General features: G+C 36.9%; 1 protein-coding gene across 2 annotated transcripts in view; it reads right to left on the bottom strand.

Annotated features, from left to right (window-relative positions):
• Window positions 1-22,214, bottom strand: part of Pias1 (protein inhibitor of activated STAT 1) — a 106,869-nt gene extending 84,655 nt beyond the window's left edge. The window contains exons 1-2 of one of the 2 annotated variants that reach the window (XM_010643301.3): window positions 22,169-22,214; window positions 14,246-14,690 (exon numbers count right to left, since the gene is read on the bottom strand). In XM_010643301.3, coding sequence (XP_010641603.1) covers window positions 14,246-14,687 — 442 coding nt within the window. In that variant the 5' untranslated portion in view covers window positions 14,688-14,690; window positions 22,169-22,214. Of the gene's footprint in view, window positions 1-14,245; window positions 14,691-22,168 lie in introns of those variants that run through there. The other variant, XM_033756251.1, reaches the window with a different exon arrangement.
• Between the last annotated feature and the right edge of the window lie 3,646 nt (window positions 22,215-25,860).

The raw sequence follows: 25,860 nt of genomic DNA, 5'->3' as shown, positions 1-25,860 counted from the left end.
TATATTATGACGTTAAATGTAATTCAGAAGATTTAGTGTGGAAACTAGTTTTAATACGCACTGCAAGTTATCCTGGCTCAACTACTACACAAGAAAATTACTCCACAAAACAAAAAATTTCATGTTCCCAATTAATTAAACTCCTTTATTAATCACTATCCTGCCTTCTTCCCTGTCTAAAGTCAAATGGTTTGATTCCTCCATGACATCATAAATTCCTTAAATAACCAGGTTTTACTCTTTCCCAACAACTAAAACACTGCCTGGCACAAGAAAACACTCAATAAATGTTGGTTAAATGAATTTTAAGTAGAAATTAAATATTTTTATATTATCTAGTTTAAAAATACGTATTTTTACATTACATTACACAGCTTAAAAAGTCAAAATCACTTGAGAATAAGGATAGAAGTCTCCTTTCTTGACAACAGGTATTTATAAAAAAAATTGAAAACATATTTTAAGATATTCTTTTATGTTTTATAGATTTGATTCATATGGGAAGGATAAAAATAAGTAAGATAAGGGGCCGGGGATTTAGCTCAGTGGTTCGGTGGCCTGCCTTGCAAGCACAAGGATTCAAGTTCAATCCTCAGTACCAAAAAAAAAAAAGTAAGATAAAAATAAAGAAAATAATCCATAAAATAAATTATGGCAGGGTGTAGTGGCGTGCACCTGTAATCCCAGCACTCAGGAGGCAGTTCCAGGCCAGTCTGGACTACAAGTGAGTTCAGGGTCAGCCTGAACTACAAAGCAAGACTTTTCTCAAAAAATCAGACAGACAGAACCCTTTGAGTCTCTATTTTGTTTCTCTTCTTCAAATAATTTCAGAAATTTTTAAATTTACTCACAATTTTCCCCCAGTTTGTAAAGAATCTCATAATCTTCATCATATTAGGGTCCCTCTAGATCTCAGAAAAATAATTTAAATTATCTTCTCTAAAGCAAAAAGCTTTCCTTCCCACAAAATTGTCAAGATATCATGAGGGCCAGGGATTTAGCTCAGTGGCACCGCACCCACCCGCCCATGGGACCAAAATCGAACCCTGGTACCAAAAAAAAACAAAAACACACCTATAGTCCCAGCACTTGGAGGCTGAGGCAGGAGAATGGCTGTGAGTTTGAGACTAACCTGGGCTACACAGTGAGTTCCAGGGCAGTCTGAACTATATAGTGAGAACCTGTCTCAAAAACAAAAAAAAAAAACTATCAATGAGCTTTGTTTTAAATATTTAGGTATTTAGTTATTTTATTTTAGAGTATTTTATTTGGTGCTGGGGATCAAACTTAGGACCTCACACTTGCCAGTGCGTGGTGGCACACGCCTGTGTAACCCCAGCACTCGGAAGGCTGAGGCAGGAGGATTGCTGTGAGTTCAAGACCAGCCCGGGCTACATAGTGAGTTCCAGGTCAGCCTTGACTACATAGTGAGACCCTGTCGAAGAGAAAGATGACATAAAATTACTTTTAATATCTCATGTGTTACGTTAAGATTTATACTGGTTGTGCAGTCAAACAAACTTGGTTTCCAATCCTGATCCATTCACTATAAACTGCTGCAAGGCCTAAATGAGGTAACATGTAAAGCTCTCAACTTACTTCCTAGCACAGTAGGCCTGAGAGTTTCTGCAACTTAAAAAATACTGTTTTGCTTCATATTTTCAGTCCCTGGTCCACAGACTACAAGGCAGAAACAGGACGGTAGTGGGTATGGTGGAGGAAAAGGTACTCAACCCATGGCAGCCAGGAAGCAGAGAGCGGAGAGGAGCCAGGGAGGGAGACTGCACATCCTTGCGGGTCACACCGGTGACCTTCTCTTCTGACGAGGCCCCACCTAACAGCATGCTCAGGAGTACAGACTTCAGTGTTCCACTGCAATCACCTCCAAAAGCCCCACCTCTAAAGCATAAAAGCTGTATATCCCACTTCTCCCTTTAACTCATGTAAAGTATTAAGATTTCATGATTATCTTTTTTAATTGAGCCTAATATTATACACAGCAAATATGCCACAGGTTAATTAAACAATATTTAGATTACTTCTAGTTTTTGTATTAGTAATAAAGCAATGAATGTTCTCAGGCTTAGGATGACTCCAAAGATAAAAATCAATGAATCAAAATTATTTTTTACACAGTGACAACCTGAACAAAGACCTGTATTCTAACTTACATTGTTACAGCAATGAGTATATTTTAACAAACTGACACCAAATAGAAATTTTTTCAAATGTATTATTATAGTCAAAATCTGAAATCTCAAGTAAGATTATCTATCTTTCCATGTTTCCAGATTGCATCTCCCCTTCAGTAATTTACCTATTAAGATTTTTTGCTTAATAGTATATTTCTGCATCCTCCTCCACACTGACTTGTGAGTTCTTCTCCTGAGTCTCATGTTTGATTCAAAAAGTTATCTAATTTAATATTTACCTTTATACTTGGGCTTTAAAAAAAGAAACTGACAATGGGCCAGGGATTTAGTTCAGTGGTTCTACTGCCTGCCTCGCCGAGCACAGGGTCCCTAGTTTGGTCCCAAGAAAGAAAAGAGAAGAGAAGTGAAGCAGAGTGAAGAGAGAAGACAGAAGGAAGCCATAAACTGTCAGCTATTCATTCAAAGGTTATATGGTAGGTGTAAATATACAAAAGCTAAAAGTATATTAGGGATAAATTATTTCTGTTGTATGTAATAAACATTGGTTTTAGGGGGGGATTGTTTGTTTGTTTGATTTTTGAGCAGGGTCTCACTATGTAGTTGAGACTGACTTGGAACTCATTATGTAGCCCAGGCTGGTCTTGAACTCACCGCAATCCTCCTGCCTCAGCCTCCCAAGTGCTGGGAATACAGGTGCATGCCACCACGCCCAGCACTGATTTTTAAATTAAATAAAATTTAAGAAAAAAACCTGAACTTTATTAAAATTATAGACTCAAAGCTACAGTGGTAGCATGCACTTGCAGTTCCAGCTATTTGGGGGGCTGAGGAAGAAGGATTCCAAGATTAAGACCATCCAGACCAGCAGGGCATGGTGGCGCACACCTATAATTCCAACATTTAGGAGGCTGAGGCTGTGAGTTCCAGGCCAGCCTGAGCTACATAATAAGACCTGGTCTTAAAAAAATAAAAAAAGAGGAAGAGGAAGAGAACCAAGAAGAAGAAAAAGAAGATCACGATGACCAGCCATATCAACTTAAGCAAGACCTTGTCTCAAAATAAAATATTTTCTTAAAAGCCTGGGGATGTAGTTTATCTCTAAAGTGATAGCCTTGCAGGTGCAAGGCCCTGTGTTCAATCCTCAGTACTAAAAAAACTTTAAATATGAAAACAAAATTCTGGAATTGCATACTATGTTGAAATGATGTATGGATATTAATATGAATAGGTTTTTTTCAACTCAGACCCTTTAAAAAAACTTACTCTAAAATAGCTCAATTGTAATACTATATTAAATTCAACATCCAGTTTCTTTTGCAGTAGGATACTACCTTCTTTGGCACATCCAAAATTTCTAGTTTTAACACATTTAGCCAGAATTAGTATCAAAGAATTAGAATAACAGGGCTGGAGATTTAGCTCAGTGTCTTGCAAGCACAAGGTCTGAGTTTGATCCCCAGTACCAAAAAAAAAAAGAATTACAATAACTAATCACTACCCAAAACTATTGGCTATCATCAGCAAGGTGTCAGAAAGCATGGTTCAAGAAAGGGAATGGCTTAACAGTATTTTCTAATCACCCAGACATTATACAGAAAACATCTAAAAAGACATGAAAGTAATGTACTACCAAAATTAAGTTTCCCCTTTTGTAGAACCATCCTACACCTGTCTCATGGATACCAAACCAAGTCCTCCAGCAACCCAATTTGTTTTGGCAACCCAATCTGTGCACTGAGGTGCTGGGAAAAAGAAGGGTGCAGAATTCACCAGCAAATTCTGAAAGCTCCATTCCCAACACTGTATGCTAGATATGTGATCTTCCTATTCGATCCCAGTAAGATTTTACATAGAGGATCCCCCAGACCTTCTTTTTCTGGGACTGAGGACTGATCTCAGGGCCTTGCAGTGCTAGTCAGGTGCTCTGCCACTGAGCTACAAAAAACTTGTCCTTTTTAAAATTTTTATTGAGAAAGGGTCTTAGCAAACTGCCCAGGCTGGCCTAAAAGACGAATCCTCCTGCCTTAGCCTCCTAATATACTGGGATTATAGGCTGGCCTGGACGGCTTTGTTAATCTATTTATTTACTTTGGAAACTAAGCGTGTGGTTCATTACTCTTCGCAATTTAAAAAAATTTTTTTTAAATTTGGCAGTGCTGGGGATTGAACCAGGCCTCAAAACATGCTATATGAGTACTACAGAGCTAAGCTATATTCCCAACACTTTTTAAAAATTTTTATTTTCATGTTTGTTTTGTTTTGTTGAGACAAAATCTCACTATGCAGTTCAAGCTATCTTTGAACTCACGAAGATAGCCCAGGATTTCTCCTGTCTGAGCCTGCCTAGCCCTGGGATTACACCCAGCACAGGTTAAAACATCATACCCAGCTTAAATTTTTATTTTGAAACAGGTTCTCACTAAGTTGCCAAGGCTGGCCTCAAACTTGGGAACCTCTTGTCTCAGATGCCCAAGAAACTGGGATTTCAGGCTTGCTCCATAATGTCTTGCTTCAAATTAAAATTTCAGATCATATTTACAATTATATAGAAGGGTTCTTTTACTGAGAGTATCAAGATTCCTTTCCAAACAAACAAAAATCCATCATTCTTAGTTCCCAAGGTTACACATAAATATACAGACACCCTTCAGGCTTCTGAACAACTATGCAAACACTAATAAAAATACTAAATTATCAGATTTTTAAAGACCACATCTACAAAGGACTATAAGATTTAGAATGCATACATGAGATTTTGTTTTGAAGGTCAGATACCAGTGCTACCAAATCAGAAAGAAAAGTTTCTAGAGAAGAAACCCACCTACAGAAAAATTAGTGCTTTTTACTTCCCCAGATTCAAGTACAGAAGAGCACAGCTAGTGCAGAATTGTTAGAAGGCAATTTTTCTAAAAGCACAGTAGAGTGAATCATAAAACTTTCAAATGCCCTTTCCAACGTGCATCAGACTGCATCCTTGACTTCCCATCATCTATCTCCAGACACTGGCTATCAGGCCTGTGGCAGAAGGAAAATTCAATTATAAAAAATGAGAGGAAAAGGAAACTGTGAAATACAATCCAATGCCAGAGGAGTCCTTGACAGAAAATACCAGCAAATAATGTCATTAAGACATAGCAGAAACCTTACTAGTAACTGCACAAAACAAGATGAATCATTGTAACTATTTAAGAATCTGCAGTCTCTTTTACTAAGGCAAAACCCAAGTGCTGTGTGTATGTATACACACACCTATTTTTATTTATTCATTTCTTTTTAATTAAATTAGTTTTGGTTTTTGAGACAGGGTCTCACTATGTAGTCCAGTCTGGCCCTGAACTGTTCTTGATCTTCCCATGTGCTAGGATTATAGGCATGCACCACTATGTTTTCTGAAGCCTAAAACTGTTAAGTTTATATAAAATACTAAAAACTAAAAATAGGCTGATACAGCTCAGTGGGAATACTCTGGTTCAATTCTCAGTACCACCAAAAAAATAAAAAATAAATAAGGAAGGTAGGATGTCTCAAATTAGCTTTCTAAAATACTAAAATTCTATCCAGGCCACCAAGTTGCTATTCTTCATTAAGAAAAACAGGTGGATTGTCCCACACCAACTAAGAACTACTTGCAACCGAAGGTAAGGAAAATTAAAATATATGCAACTCAAAAAACAGACATTCTTGGTATTTTGTGGAAAAGACTATTTCACAAACAATAAAACTTAAAATAGAAGCCACCCACCTTCCAAAGCCTGAATAAGAAAGTTAAAATATAATAAGAACTTGTTAAAACACAAATGGGACAGGGTGGTGGCACGCGCCTGTAATCCCAGCACTCAGAAGGCTGAGACACTGTGGCTTAACTTAATAAGTCCAGGCAGGGATATAGCTCAGTGTTAAAGAATGTGCCTAGCATGCATGAGGGCCTGGGTTCAATTCCCAGTACCAAAAAACAACAACAAAAAATTAAAAGGAGATAAAGCAACAAGATGAGTCACGAAATCTTTATATGACTACTCCAAATGAATGCAAAGCTGAATGATCTCTACATGTTAGCCTCTGAAATAATTTAAACTACTAAAATACTTAAAAGGAAGATGATTAATATATATTTTCTAACTGAAAATTTACCTGAGCCTATATGATGTCCTAAAAAATTATTCTTAGTCACCATAAAAATATTATGTTTTTGCGATTGCACTTTAATACAAACCAATTTAAACAATAAATATAAATAATAATGTTATAAGCTATAATTATATACAGGTATTACACTAAATAAGACAATATTAAGGATTGAAAGAAAATATCAAGTAATCATCATCATATCATCCAAAGATATTTTTCCTGAATACATAGTATTCAACAAAGCAAGAAGATTAAAATTTTTTATACTCCATGGGCCAGGGATTTAGCTCAGTGGCACCACGCCTGCCTCGCAAGCACAAAGTCCTGAATTTGATCTCCGGTACCAGAAAAAAAAACTTTGTGCTCCATTATCTTGATGGATCTTGCTAGGTTGTCAGTTAGTGATAGATGTTCTCTTCTTCAAAACAAAAGCAAAAGTACAGACAGGTAACCGACTAGAACACACTACATTATTTACAAAGCTTCTAAAAGAAGCCACAAACGTTCATGTATTTCTCCTTAACATACAACATTTCGTAATTTTTAAAAGACCACATCAAATTTCAAAGTCAACAATTAACCACAGAAATCTGAGCAGCACAATTCATAACAGCTAAATTTTGAAAGTAGCCTATATGTCCATCAGTAGATGAATGGGGAGACAGAGAGAGAGAGAGAGAGAGAGAGAGAGAAGATAAAAAAGTCATCTGTAGGAAAAATAATGTACCCTGAAACCTTAATGTTAAGTAAAATAAATCAGATGCACAAATATCACATGGTTCCTCTCATATAAGAAACCAAAAATAAAAATAACAAAATAAAAAAGAGATAATAGGAAATAGTGAGATAGATCTTTAGCACGTGGGAAAGGAACTAAGATGTAGGGAGGGGAAAGGGACGGGAAATGAGATTAAAAGAAGAGGGGACTGTGATGTGTTATAAGTACCAAGACCCTATGAGGAGCATGATCATCATGTAATATAAACATGTACAAAAAAAAAATATACAAGAGAGTCCAAGAGATGGAGGACAGGGAAGGAAGGAAACAAAAAAGGAATTAAGTATGTTATGTACATGTACCAACTCCCTACAATGAATGTAATCATTATGTACTAAAAGCATGTACTAATAAAAAAAATGATAGACACTCATAAAAGGGGGAAAATGAGTTGTAGAGCTAATAAATGTGTAAGGAACTACCATATAACAGACTGCTATCTAGCTACTAGGGGATACACACATAAATACTACAGAACCTTTATTATTTTCAAGAACAACAAACACTTAAATAGTAAATTGTTAGGAGAGCTTGTAGGAAAGAGAAACTGATACTGGGCAAGGAAGGACTAAGCAGATGTAAGGAAGAAAATCTCAGATTAATAGAAAAGGTTTTTTTTTTGTTTTTGTTTTTAAATAGTATTTGAGGGCCGGGAATGTAGCTCAGTGGCACTGTGCCTTCCTGGCAAGCACCAGGCTCGGAGTTTGATTCTCAGTACCAGGAAAATAAGTAGTATTTGAAACAGGCCTAAGACTGGTGCACATCTGTGATCCCAGCACTCTGGACGGCTGTGCCAGGAGGACTATGGCAAGTTCAAGACCAGCCTGGTTTGCACAGCAAGACCCTGTTTCAAAAGGGGCCGGGGATTTAGCTCAGCGGTTCTTTGGCCTGCCTTGCAAGCGCAAGGACCTGAGTTCAATCCCCGGTACCAAAAAAAAAAGGGATTTGGATACTGACAGCAACAGTAAACGATAAATCAAACATTTTATTTTACAACCACCTTTGTTTTACATATTAATTCTTCTAGTTAACTGTGATCAACAGAAAGTAATACATGGCTCCAAACCAGGCACGGTGGCTGATGCCTATAAACTCTACACTCTAGGAGGCTGAGGAAGTAAGTCTACAAACTGAAGTCCAGCTTGGGCAATTTAATAATTTAACAACACCCTGCCTCAAAAACTAGAAAATAAAAAAACGGCTGAGGATCTTAGCTTAGTGCAAAGGCTCTGAATTTAATCCCCAGTTCTGCTGAAAAGACAACAAAAAGAGATATATACAGATATATACACACAGCTCCAAAATAAACAACTCAAAATTATTCACTTTTAAAGAAATAATAACTAGGCTGGGGGCATAGCTCTGTAGCAGAATGCATACTTAGACTGTATCAAGGCTTGGGCTTAATACCTAATACAAGAAAAGATGGGACAGGGCAAGGCTGGAAGACTGACAAAATGACTAAGAATATTTAAGAACTATCTAATCAAATGGGGGTTATAAGAACTATGATTTCAGTTTTAGTTAGAAACATGAGCGATCCATAAAAACTTTCAGTTTTCATGTGATATCTTAAAATGTGTTTAAATCTAGTGTTTATAGCCACAATGAAAGGGGGAAAATTTTTACCTATCACATTCTACATTGAGGTGATACTGTAATCAACTAACCAGTTATAAACCAAAACAGAGCTTGGTAACAGTTTAAGTTTAAATGCATGTATGTTTCGAAATAGAATACTGAAAGGTATTCAGAAAACATGAGTTTTCTTACATTCAAAACAAATGAGCCACACAGGAAATAATCCGCCACAAAAGAAATTAAATTCTAAGCTGGGCATGGTGGCACACACCTGTAATCCCAGCATTTGGGAGGCTGGGGCAGGAGGATCGCTGTGAGTTTAAGACCAGCCTGGGCTACATAGTGAGTTCCAGGTTAGTCTCAACTACACAGTGAGACCCTGTCTCGAAAAACAAAAACAAAAATTTAAAATCATGGCAAATGTGGCCACTTCATTTAATGAAGTATAAAAATAATTTTTGCCAGGCATGGTGGCACATGCTTGTAATCCCAGCACTCAGGAGGCTGAGGCAGAAAGAACTGCTGCAAGTTTGAGACCAGCCTGGGCTACACAGTGAGTTCCAGAGCAGTCTGAACTACATAGTGAGACCCTGTCTCAAAAACCAAAATAAATAAATAAAATATTTTAATAATAATCTATTTAAAAAGTACCTTTTATATTAATCTTCAACTCTCCATATTACCCATAATCATTTTTTACAAAATATTTTTCAGATTCACTAAGCATTCCCCTGCAACAAATGTTTACTGAGACAATAAACTGCCACAAATTACTTTCTGGTGAGACCTTTTTATGAATAATCAAAATGTTTGCTTTTATTTTAATTTTATGATAAGAATGAAAAATTGGAAACCTATTTACATACCAAACAATTCTATACTATGTATTCATTTTGTAATTCTGTGTAACTACAGGAACAATGGTCTTAGTCATGAAAAGTGGTATTCAAATCAAATTATACTTTACATGTAGTCAATTACCGTTATTTGCAGCAGTATGCTGTACAAAAAGTCACTAAAGCACTGAAATGGTGAATACTGAATCACTACTCCTAGGATAAACACAGGGTTAGGGTCCTACAAGCGTCTGGTCCTAGTATTTCATCAAATGATCAGAACATACCCTCATTTTCTGTGTTTTGGATTAAAGACATTTTACTTATTAACACTGAACTCCTGGCCACCAACACATTAACTCCTGCCTGTTCAAAGCCCACCTAACATAAATGTTGCCTGTGTTAGGGCACGTCGCACCCTTCCTGCACTCAGAACACTCAATAACACCTCAGCACAATGCTTGGGGACCATAAAATAGAAAAAGCATCAAAAACAGAAAAAGTGGGGCTGGTAGCTCAGTGGTTCTGCTACCTACCTCACAAGCACAGGTCCTGGGTTTGTAAAAAAAAAAAAAAAAAAAAAAAAAAAAAAGCACAAAAATACCTCCAAAAAAACCCACATTTATAGTATGCGATGAGAACAAGACCGGGTACCACCTCAGTGGATCACAACTTGAAATGTGCTCGTAAGTTTTCACCACTCCAAATGTGTCCACAAATGAAAGTAACATGAGCACTGATTATAGACTCACAAATAAATTTCAGCATGCAAAATCACAAATGTTAAATCTACAAATAACAAAGACTGACACTACAGGGGCCAAATTAAATAAGTTTTATAAGCAAGGTTTGGTCATGTATGCCTGTAATCTCAGCCTCCACAGTGAGTTCAAGGTCACTCTGGACCCTGCAAGACGCTGTCTCAAATAAACAAACAAATAAATACACTAAGCATTTTGATACTTCAGTAAATTTTATAAATGTGGGGATTTACATATTGATGGTTAACAAGATGTGCAAGATTTTATGACACTTCTTTTTGTTCGTTTGTTTGTTTTTTGAGACAGGGTCTCACTATGTAGTTGAAACTGACCCGGGGCTCACTATGTAGCCCAGGCTGGTCTCAAACTCACAGCAATCCTCCTGCCTCAGCCTCCTGAGTGCTGGGATTACAGGTATGTGCCACCACACCCAGCTATGACACTGTCTTTAAACGGTCACCAAAAAAATCATAGTGTCCTTATGAAGTTTATGAAGAATAAAAATGGAAAAATTATCTTAAATTTATTGCCCACCCTATAAAAAGTCAATGGGGGAAAATACTTAATAAATGATATAGTAACTGTACTTTTATTCCCTTCATTCATTCATTCAGGTACTGGGGAATGAACCCAGGGTCTTCTTGAGCATGCTAAGATCACATGGTCTACCTCTTAGGTACACCCTCAGCCTCAAATACATAACTGTTTATAAGTTCTCCTCTAAAATCTCTTTGGGAGAAAAAATTAGACATGTTTACCATCCTTATTACACATTTTAAAAACTCATAAGGATAAAAGTACTTTGAAGTATTTAAAACAAAGTTGTTTTGTTTTGTTTTGTTTTTGGGATAGGATCTTGATATGTCGTCAGGCTAGCCTTGAGCTCACCATGTAACGCATGCAGCAAGCTTCCTGCCTCAGTCTCCAAGTGCTGGGATTACAGGTGCGCACCCCCACAGCTTACTACAAAATAATCTAAGATATAAGCCCAGCACTCTGAAGGCTAAGGAGGGAGTATCAAAAGTTTGAGTTCAACCTGGGCTACTTAACAAGGCCCTGTCTCAAAATAACAATTTTTAAAAGGCTAGGAGCAAGGCACGGTAAAACTCAAGCCCAGCCTGGGCATCACAGTGAGTTCAAGACCAGTGTATACTACATTGCAAGACTCTGTCTCCAAAATCCAAACAAGGGGGAGGGAGCATCCAAGGAAAACAGCCCAGTGTGAAGATCCCTGATTCAATCTTCTTTACTGGGGTGTGGGGGGTGGCAGGCATGAACAGTGAAAAGATAAATTAGTGTAAACAAATAGAGATTAAAACCTAACATATATGTTTAAGCAAACTAACTTAGTAAAGTAAGTTTAATTTTTTCTAAACATTATCCATACAACCCTAATGCATGTCCAGTTTGCATCACTATTTCCTACAACACAATTCAAATACATACTAAATATCATCTAATCACATTAACACTTGAAAATTATGTTAGTGAAAATGAAAACAAAACACAACAGGTTAATTAAGACTAAAAAAATTTGAAAGCTAGTTTCAAAAATATAAAAACTACTAACGTTTTTTCCTTTCAAATTTCAGATGATACTCATTGAAACATTGTTTTTGATAGTGAAAAACAAGAAAAAATTATCTTTTAATAAAAGGATCATTTAAATCATGGAATAGTACATGATTTTTAGTAAGAAATGAGCTAAACTATATCACATATACACAAATACAGATCTTATATAGATATAGAGATGGTGTTTAATTTAAAATAGGACACAGATATATGGACAAGAAATATTTTTATGATTGAGTAAAAAAACTCACAGAATACAAAATACATGATTTCTTCTGTGAAAAACAAACATTGCTTATATATGTACATACACTAAAAGTGCTAACAAGGCAGTAGTTAAGGCAATTTAATTTTTTAAAAATGAGTTTCATAAGCAGGTAGGTTTATTGACAAGTGCTATCTTTTCTTTTATGGTCATTTCCAATTTGAAGTAATATAAAATTCATGTTATCTTCATTTATTCTGGTAAATTCTGCATACTAAAAAAAAGGTTCTCAGCACGCACTAATCCCCAAAACTGAAATGTTTCATAATTTATGAGCGGAATCAACATTTTTTGTAAGAGCCAAATAGTAAATATTTTAAGACTTTGCAGGCATACATGGTCTCTATTACATATTCTCTGCTTTCATCTTTTTTTTCTTGCAACTCTTTAAGAATATTTTTGAAAGTTTTTATTACCCAGGCCCACACAAAAACAGGTCATGAGCCAGATTTTGCTTGCTGGATATCTTTCTGACCACTGATTTATAACAAGAAATCAGTATTCAGAAGTTGCTATTTTAAATATATTACACTTGCCAGGAGTCGTAGGGCAAGCCTGTAATCCCAGCACTCGAAAGGCTAAGACAGGAGGACAACTGTGAGTTCCAGAACAGCCAGGGCTACACAGTGAGTTCCAGGTCAGTCTCAACTACATAGTGAGACCCTGTCTCAAGAAACAAAAACAAAACAACAACAACAACAACAATAATACATCCATACATACATTACAGTAAAGGCATCAAAGGTCATACAGGTTCAGTTTTACCATATATTAATTAAGGTGGAATTACTACAAGTATGATACATTGAAGTATGTGTGTGTGGTATTAGGGATTGAACCCTGGGCGCCTTCATACTGAGTTACATCACCAGATCATTTTATACTCTGAGACAGAGTTTCAGCAAGTTGCTCAGGCTAGGACAGAACTTGCGATCCTTCTGCATCAGCCTCCCAGAACACTGGGCTTACAGGTGTGCACCAAGCCCAGCTTAATGCACCATCGAATTCTAATGCTAGACAAACTGACAAAGGACCAGAAATGCAATTTCTATAAAGCACATGTATTCAGCAGAAAGAAATTAGCTGAAATTTAACTACTATTTTTATGATAACTAAAGCCACTCACAGATTCAAATATTCAAAACTATTGTTTTCTTTCAGGTATCATCAACCCCTGAAAATTAAGTAATGAATTTAGACTGGTAGTGATTTATTTGGTTTTAATTTTTTAACTTATCAAGATTATTATAAAATATTAACAGTCTAAAATATTCTACAAGGGCCAGGGATTTAGCTTAGTGGTTCCACGACCTGCCTTGCAAGCACAAGGACCCAAGTTCAATCCCCAGTAACAACAACAACAAAAAAATTCCTACAAAAGTTCATAGGCTTGGAACCTCATAATATTTATTGCGTCAGAGACAATTACAAAATGAGAACCAAGAACTTTCATGAAAAGGTACAAGATCCCAATGACAAATGTAACTGTACTGTATGTATACCTAAAATGTATCAATAAACTCAGAGAGAAAAAAAAATTCAAATGAAATTTGGTACAGTCTCTTTAAAAAAAAAAAAAAAAAAAAAAAAAACAATTACAGGGGCCAGGGATTTAGGGATTTAGCTCAGTGGTTCCTCCACCTGCCTCGCAAGGTGCAAGATCCCAAGTTCGAACCCCGATACCCCCCAAAAAATTACATTACACTTTTTGTTTTGTCTTTTGACACAGGGTCTAACTATGCAGTTCAAGGTGGACTTGAACTCAGTATGTAGCCCAGGCTGGCCTCAAACCTGTGGCGATCCTGCTGCCTCAGCCTCCCAACCACTGGGATAACAGGTGTGCAGCACCATGCCTAGCCACCAAGTAACCAATTATTATACCACTCTTTTCTTTCTCTTTAAAAGACAGCTTTTATTTATTTTAATTTATCCAAGATTGAAAGATCCTCATCATTTGGATGCGATTATGAAATGTAAATTTGACTATGAATTATAAACTAGGTCAAATTAAAATCTAAAACGCAGGGCCACGGATTTAGCTCAGTGGCACCTCGCCTGCCTCACAAGCACAAGGTCCTTAGTTTAATCTCTGGTAACCCCCTCCAAAAACAAATCTAAGATGAGAAATTCATGTTGTGGATGTAATCAAACATTCATAAGAATCTTACCTAGACTGGTGGGCTTTATCAGTTCATCCAGTAAGTCATAAAATGGTAGTTTTTGAAGTTTTATATCCGGATGGACTGGGTGAAGAGCTGATGTAAGATGCGGGAGTTCTAGTTCGTGTTTAGGTCCCAGAAGAGAAACAGGGAGTAATGGTGAAGATGCAGGGTGACCGTCGTAAGTGAGTTGTGGAATGGTAGATGGAGACAAAGTTGCTGGCATAGGACTTGAATGTACATTGGGGATAGATAAGTCTGCAGGCGTCATGATTTTCTGGGGGAACCGCCGCCTATAGAGTTCTTTAATTTTCATTTGTACAGCAGGACTACAGCCGGACTTGAGTAAATGCAGAGCTTTTGTGAGAAGTTCGTGTTTGCGTCCGTGCTTGTTTCTCCCAGCGTAGCCCAACAATACTTGGAGTTCAGAAACTCTAAGGCTCATAACCATTTGCTTGGAGAAAAAAAAAAAAAGTAAAACATTAGTATTCAATAAAATACTGTGCAATATTAATCAATATTTTATTATAACCCCTCTACTTACAGACTACTTAAATAAAGACAGCTCATTGACAATCCTAATGACTTCAAACTTAAAATGTAATCACTGAGCTGGGTGCAGTGGTGGCATGTGCCCGTCACCCCAGCACCATGGTATCCTAAGACAAGAGGACCCTAAGTCTGAGAGTCCTGCCTGGGCAATTTAGCACAATCATGCTTCAAAATCAAACAGAAGAGGTCAGGTTCAAAGGCCCTGGATTCAATCCTCAACACCAAAGAAGAATAAAGGAAAAAATTAACCACTGTAAATAAGGATATTTAAAATTAATGTTTCTAACTTCACTGGCTTTCCCCCTGGATTATGCAATGTATCAGATGAAGTGTGCACCAGAAGGGCCATATCTCACTTTCCTCCCACTGCTCTAATGAGACTGCCAGCTACTCCAGCATCACTTAGTTCCCAGGAGAGTTATGCTGCATATGTGGCAATGATGATGATGATGTGCCCTCACCAAAAGTTTTGTTTTCTTGGGGGAAAAATTATAAATACATATGAAACAAACGGCCCACCTCAGGCCCCAGATGTAGGCAGGATATTAATATCATCAAGTATTATACATTAACTTTGGAATTTGTAGGACTTCAACTATACCTGTTTTGACCAATTACATATTAGATACTACATATGATATTTTCATGTGGGTTGTCACTTAAATCTTTATAACACAGGTCTTATCCTTTCTGCTTTACATATAAGAAGACTAGTTCTGAAAGATTGAATAACCTACTTAAGGTCATACAGCTAAACAGTAGTCAAGATTCTAAAGCTCCCGCTCTTTCCACTAAACCATTAAAAGGGACAAAGCTAGTCCTGGGATTTAGCTCATTGACACCTGAAAACTCAAGGTCCTGAGTTGGGGGGGGTACAATCAAAATTCTTTGGGCTGCAAATTTAGCTCAGTGGTGCAGCACCTGCCTCACAAGCACAAGGTCCTAGTTCCATCCCCACTAACATAAAGAAAAAAGAAAGGAACAATGCTAGACATGTATTAACTCTTACTCCATTGAGAAGAATGGGCTAAAAGTCCAGGAATTCGAACCAGATGCATGTGTGAAGCTACAGTAAAAAAATCTATTTAACTTTGTTATTATTTAATCCTCTGTTCACAAATTTAGTCACTTTCTCCCTAAGCCCCCAACACTAAGAAGCTAACAACAGAAAATGCCTATCTAATCCAGCCCTACTTTAAAACATCAGAAAATAGAATCCAAAGAAAATAAATGACTTACCCTAGGTTACACAGCTATTAATGGCAGAATCCTAAAAGTCTTCACTATCAGCGACAGGAGACACACAGAGCTTACCCGTCCTCAAGTACTGTATTCCTCCCCTCTTACCAAGTACCAACACATAAAGCCTGTGCTACCTCCCCTACCTCATCACCTCTCAACTATAGTGACTCTCTTTCCTAGCCAATCCTCTTGGTTCTCTGCAGGTGGCAAAACAAGTTTAGAAAAAGAAAAAGAAAAAACAGAAGTATGCAGAGAGTTTTATTAGCATTACAGCTGGTTAATCAAAGATATAAACGTCTTTTTGCTACTTCTTTGGCTTGGAAAGCTCTTTTGTTTCCTCATGGTCAGGCTTTGTCAACTCTGCCTGACAGAATTACTTTTACTGGACATTTTTATGTTTTTCTTTTAGTACTTATCCTGCTACATTATCATTTTGTTTACATACATGATTCAATGACTAGACAGGTTCTGTAAGGTCCACATTATCCTCAGCACCTAGGACCAGGGCCTCCTGACAACGGGAGAAACTTACAAATGTCTGCATCGTGAACAAATGAAAAACAGAGGCAAACCAAAGGAGGGGGAGGAGGTGGAATACAGTGATAAATTATGCAAATTAATGCCCAAACACAAGCTCTATGGAAGAATGTAAAGCTACAACGTAAGATTATAAAACAAATTCTACCAACCCTTAAAAAGTTCCTCTTTTTAGATGTTAGCTGATATTTTAAATAATTACTAATTATAATGTCAGCAGTTTCTACCTATTCAAAAAATATTAGACAGGATACAAAAGAGTTTTAAAAGATATCATTTATCTTAAAAGGAAAGGGAAATTGAAACAGAAGTGCAATATTACATTTAAAAGCATCTGGTTTTAAAGAAATAACTCAAAATCACTTCTCAGACTTTTGGCTAAAATCAAGTGGGGCATAGTGCCCAACCTTCTAACCCAAGCTACTCAGGAGGCTGAGGCAGGATTCAACTTTGAGGACAGTCTGGGCAATTTGGCAAGAGCTTGTCTTAAAATAAAAGGTCTGGGTATATGGCCCAGTGCTCCTTCAGTTCAATCACCAGTGAAGGGAGGCAGGGAAGAAGAGAAAAAAGAAGTGGAAACTTCAAGGATTAGAGGTTAAAAATTAAGTTGGCATTGGTCAAATGTAGTTTGTTTTACAAGGAAAAAATACACAGTATATAAAGGTGTATGCAACCTACAGCCTGCATGCAGCCCTGAATAGCTAGTAACAGGGCCCCACAAAATTGTAAACTTTAAACATTACGATGTGATTTTTAGCACTGTTTCATGACTCGGTTGCACAGTCTGAGCAGGGAAAGCTGCAGAAGGGGGACTCTGTGGTGCTAGCTCACCTCCGGCACCAGCACATGGTCAGTCGAATGGAAACCCACACAGAGCATCTCAGATGCCACTGGTGCTTGTGGGACTTGGCAGTTAAAACCCATGGATTACAGATAGGTTTTTTTTTTTATTTTTGTTTTTTTGGTAGCGGGGATTGAATTCGGGTCCTTGCGCTTGCACGGCAGGCCACTGAACCACTGAGCTAAATCCCCGGCCCCCAATTACAGATAGTATTTTAACCTACTTACATGTGCATGTGCCTATGAAGGCAAATGTTCTTAAGACATGGAAGTTTCCTTCACTTGTTATGTTGTAAAATAACTTATTAAAATAATTTTTTAGCAGCTATGGTGTATAAGTACAAAAATGTATCAAACAGCATACTCCTGTAATGCCAGCACTTAGGAGGCTGAAGCAGGAGGATCATCATGAATTTGAGTCTAGTCTGGGCTGCACAGTGAGACTATCTCAAAAAAAAAAAACTAAACTAAAAACAAAACAAAAACAAGATGAAAAAGCTTATTGTTATAATTACAAATACAATATTGGTAATATTAGAGAAAATAAATGGCACTGGTAAATTTTCATTCCAGCATGGCTTCTTCAACATTATCACAAAAGAAAACAGAGACCAAATAAAGAAAAATTATAAAGGAAGTGTCCAATGATAAATGGACAGATGAGTCCTCTTTCTTGTTAAGACAAATAAGGTACTATGCTTCATTTGTAGGAAAACTGTCAGTTGTCAAACATTACAAGTTGAAAAACATTATATCCCAAAACATGCTGCCAAACTTCATGCATTATCAAGGAATGTTTTGTAAGGCAAAATAGCACAATTGAAAAAAAGACTGTCATCTCTACAAACTGTTTAAAGTTTCAGCTCAAACAGACTTTATTATAAAACTTAGTTAATGTGACAGCAAACCTGACTGCAAAAAAAAAAAAAAATCAAAATGATTTACCAATGGCTTCCATTATTAAGCAATGTATAGAAAAAGCATGGCTAATAGGATTTGTCCTCATAGTAAATAGATTTTTCTAAAATCAGTTTGTCTCATCAGACTGTGCTCAGGCAAACTGATCAAACTAAAAAAAAATCTATAAAAAAAGATTCAGAGAGTAAAGCTCTGATTTCAAATTTTATTCTTTGGCAATAGATAATTACCCATATGGCCCAACCCACCATTATTGCTAGAAGTATTGAAAACAAATACAGTATCATGAAGAAATGGTTTCTCTGGTGCCATGAAAAGATACAACTAAATCTCCTGATTTACATGAAGCAGTAGAAATCAATTAAAATTATTTTCTTTAACTTTTGTCAATGTATCTGTCTGGTACAGCTACAGATGGCACCCCAATCATGGCTGGCAAAGAATGGAGGATGATACAACTGCCACTGGCAACTCACATTAAGAAAATAATCACTAGATCACACATCAGGAAAATTTATTTGCAAAAGCTATAAAAATGGATCACGTTGTACAAATCATAATCAAAGCTGAGAGTTTCATAATATCTAAGGGAAGGGGCCAGGAATTTAGCTCAGTGGTTCTACCACCTGCCTCACAAGCACAAGGTCCTGAGTTTGATCCCCGGTACCAAAAAAGAAAAGAAAAGAAAAAAAATTGTAATAATATCCAAGGGATTAAATCATCATGAATTCCAAGAGTTCTTTGAAAGTATGGATGATGGCTATGGGGACATCACTTACTTTTCTGAAGGTGGTTAAATCAAAATAAAATGTCAGGAAGATCTAAAATCAAGTCATTTATGGAATTAAAAGGCAAAACTTGAAGATGACACATGGATCACAGATTTAACATTTTTGGTGTACAGTATTTGCTCATTTAAAAAATTAAACATGTATTTTTCAAAGTGAAAAGTCAACATATCTAATTTATGTTTGAAACAATGTTAAAAATAAAACAGTATGGCAAGCTCAAGTCATAGCAAAGAATTTTATGCATTTTAATACACTGTTTAATCAGTCCTATAAACAATGAAAGAAATGGAGCCTTGTTTTCTGTGGGGTTTGTTTGGTTGGTTGGTTGGTTTTTTGAGCCAGGGTCTTGCTACGTACTGTAATTTAGCCTGGCCTTAAACTCACTATGTATCCAGACTGGCCTCAAGTTTGCAGCAATCCTCTTGCCTCAGCCTCTGCAGGCTGGAATTACAGGTGTGCGCCACTATGTCCAGCTTGCTTTTTGTTTTGATACAGAAACCTGAGAACAAGTTTCAAAATATCTGAAATACAATCAGTTTTTTAGTATATCTGTAACTCAATCTCAGTTGACATAATTGTATTCCCTGTGAATTTTCAAATGGAATTTAGAGTTACAAACATACAAGTCAAAGGAAAATTTGATCAGTCCCGTTACTAGACTTTTTTTGTGGGGGGGGGCAGCACCAGGGATCAAACTTAGGACCTTGAGAGGCAGGTGCAGTGCTACTGAGCTAAATCTCCAGACCCCTTTATTAGACTTTTATAGTACCTATCTTCCCTTAAGAAAAACACCCCTCACTTCCCAGTCAGCCTTTCTTTACTTTACAACAATATGTAAATACACGAACAACTATTTCTAAGGAGAAAGCACAAGATGAGTAAAGATCAACAATGTCTGAAGACCACCTTGAGAACTCACTAACAACTGTACCCACTTCCATTGAACCAGGCTTGATGCATTAGTTTCACAAAAGGAAGGTCAATATCCTTTTATGTTTCTGTTGCCCACTTAACGTTGTAGTTGAGAAATAGAAAAAAGGAAGTTTTGCTCCTTATACACATTAACTATATATTCTATACAGTATTTTACATACAGCCCAAGACAATTCCTCTTCACTCAACGGACAGGTAGCCAAAAGGTTGGACACAATGAAAGGCAACTATCTTTCTATTATATTTCAACTCCACTTTTCAAAAATAATGCAGGGGGATGAAAAAGAAAGGATTAAGATGTGTTGGGTACAAGTACCAATTCCCCATGATGAATGTAATTGTGTAATGTGAGCACGTACTAAGAAAAATGTTTTAGGTCTGGGGATTTAGCTCAGTGGTTCCCCGCCTGCCTCACAAGGTGCAAGGTCCCAAGTTCAATCCCCGGTACCAAAATTTTAAAAAATTTTTTAATGTTATTCAGGAAAACCATAAACACTTTAATGACAACAGCTTTAGTCCTTACTCTCAAGGTACAACGAGTTAAAGGTTTGTACATGTGTATTACTGTCTTATTTTTCTGGAAAAAAAACTGACAAATTACGTAAAATAAAATTTCTTGCTTTATGATCCTAAGAAAGAGTTAATGTGGCCACAATAAACTCAACTGCTCAATTATGAGTATTTTTTTAACTGTCTCTGAAAGGCAAAGAGCAAGCAACAGCAACAGCTAAAACAACACAGTACTTGGAATACAGCACATACTCAATAACTGCTACTAGCAAGTCAAGATTTCTAATTTTTGTTTGCTTTTTTAAAAACAAGATTCATCATTAATCACCACAATTATGAGACAGGCATTGCCCACACTGTTTCTACATGGAAAACAGATTTAGTAATGTTAAGAAACTTAATGAATGTCACACAATTAATTCTACTACAAATGTACTTTCACACTTCAACAAATGGTACTGATATTTAGAGGAAACAAACTGCATGCCTTTTAATAAGGAAATAGAAAAAAAAGCAACTGGGTGCGGTGGGGCACACCTGCCATCCTAGCACTCATGAGGCTGAGGCAGGAAGATGCCATTTGTGCTACATAGGGAGTTCAAGACCAAGTACAAAGCAAGATCCTGTCTAAAAAGCAAAACAAAACAAAATCTCTGATTTATTTAACATTCAACCTCCATTTCAAGCTTTAATGTTTTGACTTTTAAAAAGTTTTTGGCGCCGGGTATGGTGGCACATGCCTGTAATCCCAGCACTTGGGAGGATGAGGGAGGAGGATCGCTGTAAGTTTGAGACCAGCCTGGGCTATATATTAAGTTCCAGGGCAGTCTCAACTACATAGTGAGATCCTGTCTCAAAAAAAATAAAATAAAATAAAAAGTTTGTGGACTGGGCCGGGGATTTGGCTTAGTAGTTTCATTGCCTGCCTCACAAGCACAAGGGCCTGATTTCAATCCCCCATACCAAAAATAAATAAATAAGGTGACTTTTCTATAGACAGCATAAGGTTGGGGGTTACCAAAAAAAAAGTTGGTGGCTAAGAAAAAAAAACAAGTTGATGGTTAAGAATGCAGGCAGGCATGCCTGGCATCCTAGCACTCTGGGAGGCTGAGGCAGGAAGATCCCAAGTTTCAGCCCAGCCTGGACAATTCAGCAAAAACGTGTCTCAAAAAAAAAAATAAATAAATAAGGACTTGCAGAAAAAAGAGCACAGTCCTCAGCATTAAAAAAAAAAAGTATGGATTCAAATTAACCATTGCACTTATCCATGTTAAAGACCAGAAAGTATCTATTGTTATTATTGGAGCAGCTGTTGCAAGAACTGTAAGAAGCATGTAGTATTTTTTACAACTAAGAAAAGACAGAAAACACTAAACATCTATAGCATCACTCAGTCAAAAAGCTACAGAGAACCATGGAGCAGTCAATTCGCAATATAAAGCATTGACAACACAGAGAAAAGCTAACCACTTAAATATATCTGAGATGTTGAAAGGAAATACACTTTAATCTGCTATGTGTTTTCAAATTCTGTTCGTTAGCACTACAACAAAATGAGCATTTACAATGAAAGAGAACACCAACCACTACTTCTAATAGAAATCATTACCTCCTCAGCAATTTGATAAGCATTCTGCTGACTCTACATCCTCCAATGATATGGTTCTCAGAAGCCTAGAACATTAAAAAATGTATTCTATGAAGAGCACCTTAAAGAGATTGTTAAATCAGAGAAATGCACACAATTTAAAAAACCAACTAGTTCTAAGATAAAAGGAGTGCCTCATCCCCCCATCTTAATTTTCAAATCCCTGAGGCAACTGCTTTATATCTTTTTAGCCAACTCTTTTGGAACTTTTCACTACTGTCTATACAGTTGTTTCTTAATTTTCTTCTTTTAGGTATCTATTGACTTCCCATTCCAAGAAATAATGGTTTCTAGCTGTTGTATCTCCTTACCTCTCATCTTCCCATAATTTATGGTTGAATTAATCTTCAAAGCTTAAGTTATTACAATGGCTGTAAATATTCATACCTCAGCCAAAAATACATCATGACTATCCTTTTTGTATAACTTTTCCCCATAGTTAACTACACCATTTTTCCATCTGCTTAGTTTTCTACATACCTACTTTCAATTCATCTGCAAACTCTCCTAAAAGTCTGGCTTTTAATGCACAAATATACAATACGTAATGTATAAATACATCAGATAATCTAATTCCTTCCTTAAAGACATATTTTCTGTAGCCTTCCATTCATGCTCCATTGTGGATTATAAAGTCTCTAGGCCTGGTCTGGCAACTTGGCACATATCTGTAATCCAAACACGCAAGAAGCTGAAGCAGGAGGATTTGAGTTTGTTGCCAGCCTGGGTTACATAGCAAGTTCAAGACCAGCCTATACAGCTAGACCCTGTGTCAAAAACACAAAACAAAACAAAACTTCTACACCTGGTGTATGGGCATGGAATTTCCCTTTAACTTATTAGATCCCTTTTTCCTTATCTTATTTCTTCCTCTTCCTTGGTTTTCTCTTTTTAATAAGGTATTGTCTCGGGTAGCTTTCTGAGAAAGGGGATAGAGGAGGTAGGTGGTTTTTTTTTTTTTTTTTTACATTCCTTGTATTATCTTTAAAAATCTTCATATACTTAAACTTTATCATTGAGTTTTGCTGAATACAGAATTTTAGGGAGGAAATCCTGTCACGATTTTGAAGGCCTTAACTCATTGTCTTGCGGCTTCCGGTGTTGGTGTCAAGAAGCCTGGCACCTATCCCTTCAGCCACCTATATATATAGTCCCTCTGGACTATATTTTCTCTGAGGTGTTCTGAAATTTGTCAATGTTGTACCTTGGGATTGGGTTTTTGGTTTGTTTTTACATGGACTGATAACTGACAAACCTTATAAATTTAGAAGGGCCAGGGATGTGGCTCAGCAGCACCATGCCTGCCTGGCAAGTGCAAGGTCCTGAGTTCAAACCCCAGTACCAAATAAATAAATTTAGAGATGCATGTTCTTTAGCTCTGTAAAGTTTTCTGACAGTAGTCTTCCTTCACTGCTTTCCTCTTTCTGTGTGTTATTTAAACACTGGCCTTTGGCCAGGTGTGGTGGTGCACGCCTGTAAACCCAGTACTCAGGAGGCTGAGGAAGGAGGATGCTGTAAGTTTGAGACAGCCTGGGCTGTCTCAACTACATAGTGAGACCCTGTCTCAAAAAACCTAAATAAATAAATAAACACTGGCCTTCAAAGACAGACTAGACATTCTCTACTCAGGGAAGAGTAAGAGATGAACAAGACCCAGCTGGCCTTGAACTTGCAGGGATCCTCTTGCCTCAGTCTCCTGAGTGCTAGGACTACAAGTGTGCACCACTACACATGGCTTAGATCCTGTATTATGAGTTTTTATCTGGTTATTGCTTTATAACCAATGATAATCAGAAAGAATTCAAAAGATGGCCAAAATAGCATTTAATGTCATGTACACCATTCGTAATTTTGCTCTCTACCCACAACAGCAAGAAGTAATCAAAAATTCTAAAGCTGTACCCATCAAAGCCTGTACAGTTCAACAAAAATATTCTGTTCATTATTTTCAAAATCAGATTCTTCATTCAATGGAACCAAATTTTCTAATCCTTCATTAGAAATAGTTAATAAGCAGCGAGTGGATCAACAGTTAGTCAATAATGCCCAATTCAACCAGAAAACCTAGTTGGACAATTTCTACTCCATGCAGAAAATCAGGTTGGTTATATATTTCTTCCATCCAACTTCTAATCTGTTATTTCTCAATATAAGATAACCAAAAGTGATTTATAGCACCTATCCCTCTAGACGATCATGTTCCTCTCTTGGTCTCATTTGCAGCATATTGATTACACTGAGCTCACACAAAATGACAAAATTATACATAAATGGGAAATTCCATTCTCCTTTAAGCAAAGTATAAACTTAATACTGTTGAAATTCTGTACAATGGTTTCAACTTTTGATAATTTAAACATTATCCCAATTTACAAACTATCATATTTCATGAAACAGATGCACATCAAATAGCTCCCTCTTAGCCAGGCATGGTGATACACACCTGTAATCCCAACATTCAGGAGGCTGAGGTAAGAGGGACACAAATTCAAGGCCTGCCTAAGCTACACAGTAGTTCAAGCCTAGCTTGAATTATATAGGGAGAGCCTGTCTCAAAAAACAAACAAAAATAAGGGTTCCTCTTGATAATATGAATACCAAAAATAAGAAATCTAATCCAGAACAAGTTTAGCTAGGTTTGTAATCCCAGCACTCTGGGAGGCTGAGGTAGGAAGATCGTTAAGTTCAAGGCCAGCCTGGGCAACTTAGCAAAACCCTGTATCAAATTTTTAAAACAAGAGCTGGGAACAGAGCTCACTGAAAAGGCCCTAGATTCAATCCTTACTACTCCCCACACCAAATGTTAGTCCCTAAATGAGCATGCAGAGCAAAGGATGATAGGAACAATGAATACAGAGATAAGCTAGTCTTCAGAAACATATAGTCAGCCAAGTAAGTTGGTGCACACTGGTAATCCCAGCACCTGGAAAGCTGAAGCAGGAGGACTGCTGCAAGTTTGAGGCCAGCCTGGGCTACATAGTGAATTCAAGGCCAGTCTGAACTATATAGCAAGATCCTGTTTCAAAGAAACCAAAAACAAAGTCATATAATCATATATTAATTCAATTCTCAAAAGTTAGTCACCTACTATGTGCCAGGTACATGCACAGTAAAATATACTAATAATATATACAGGATTTGGATTCTGGTACTTATTGACTTGGTCACTAATTTACCAAACCACAATCTTATACAGTACTTTCTTGCTATTAAAAATGAGGGATAACCAAAATCTTTTAAAGTTCCTTAAAATTTTAAAATTCTATCATTTTATAACTCTATCAAATAAAAAAAATCTTTTTCAAACTTCTACTCGTTAATAGTTGAGGAAATTCAACCCAGTTGATGAAATCTTTCTACACACACACCATCTGTATAGTCTAAATTCCTGAACGGTCACTTAGTGCCCTGCCTGCGCCTGTTCTGGTGCAACCTTTCCTCTGCCCAGGTTGAGCTTTGTGCGGAGACACCAGTACTCATTAGTCATGTCTTTCTCTCTGGAATTAGGTTGGGTTTGAATCCTCATTCCATGACTACTGTTTGACCTCAGACTTAGCATCAGTTTTTAATAAATATGATGGCGATAATACAGTCTGTCTCCTGGGCTCACTTGAGGGCTCTGTAAGATAGCTGTGGCTACCAGATCATGTATG

This window comes from Fukomys damarensis, unplaced genomic scaffold (genome assembly GCF_012274545.1).
Source record: "Fukomys damarensis isolate Sample0158 unplaced genomic scaffold, DMR_v1.0_HiC HiC_scaffold_25, whole genome shotgun sequence".
Taxonomy (NCBI): domain Eukaryota; kingdom Metazoa; phylum Chordata; class Mammalia; order Rodentia; family Bathyergidae; genus Fukomys; species Fukomys damarensis.
This window is presented reverse-complemented; position numbering and strand designations above follow the sequence as displayed.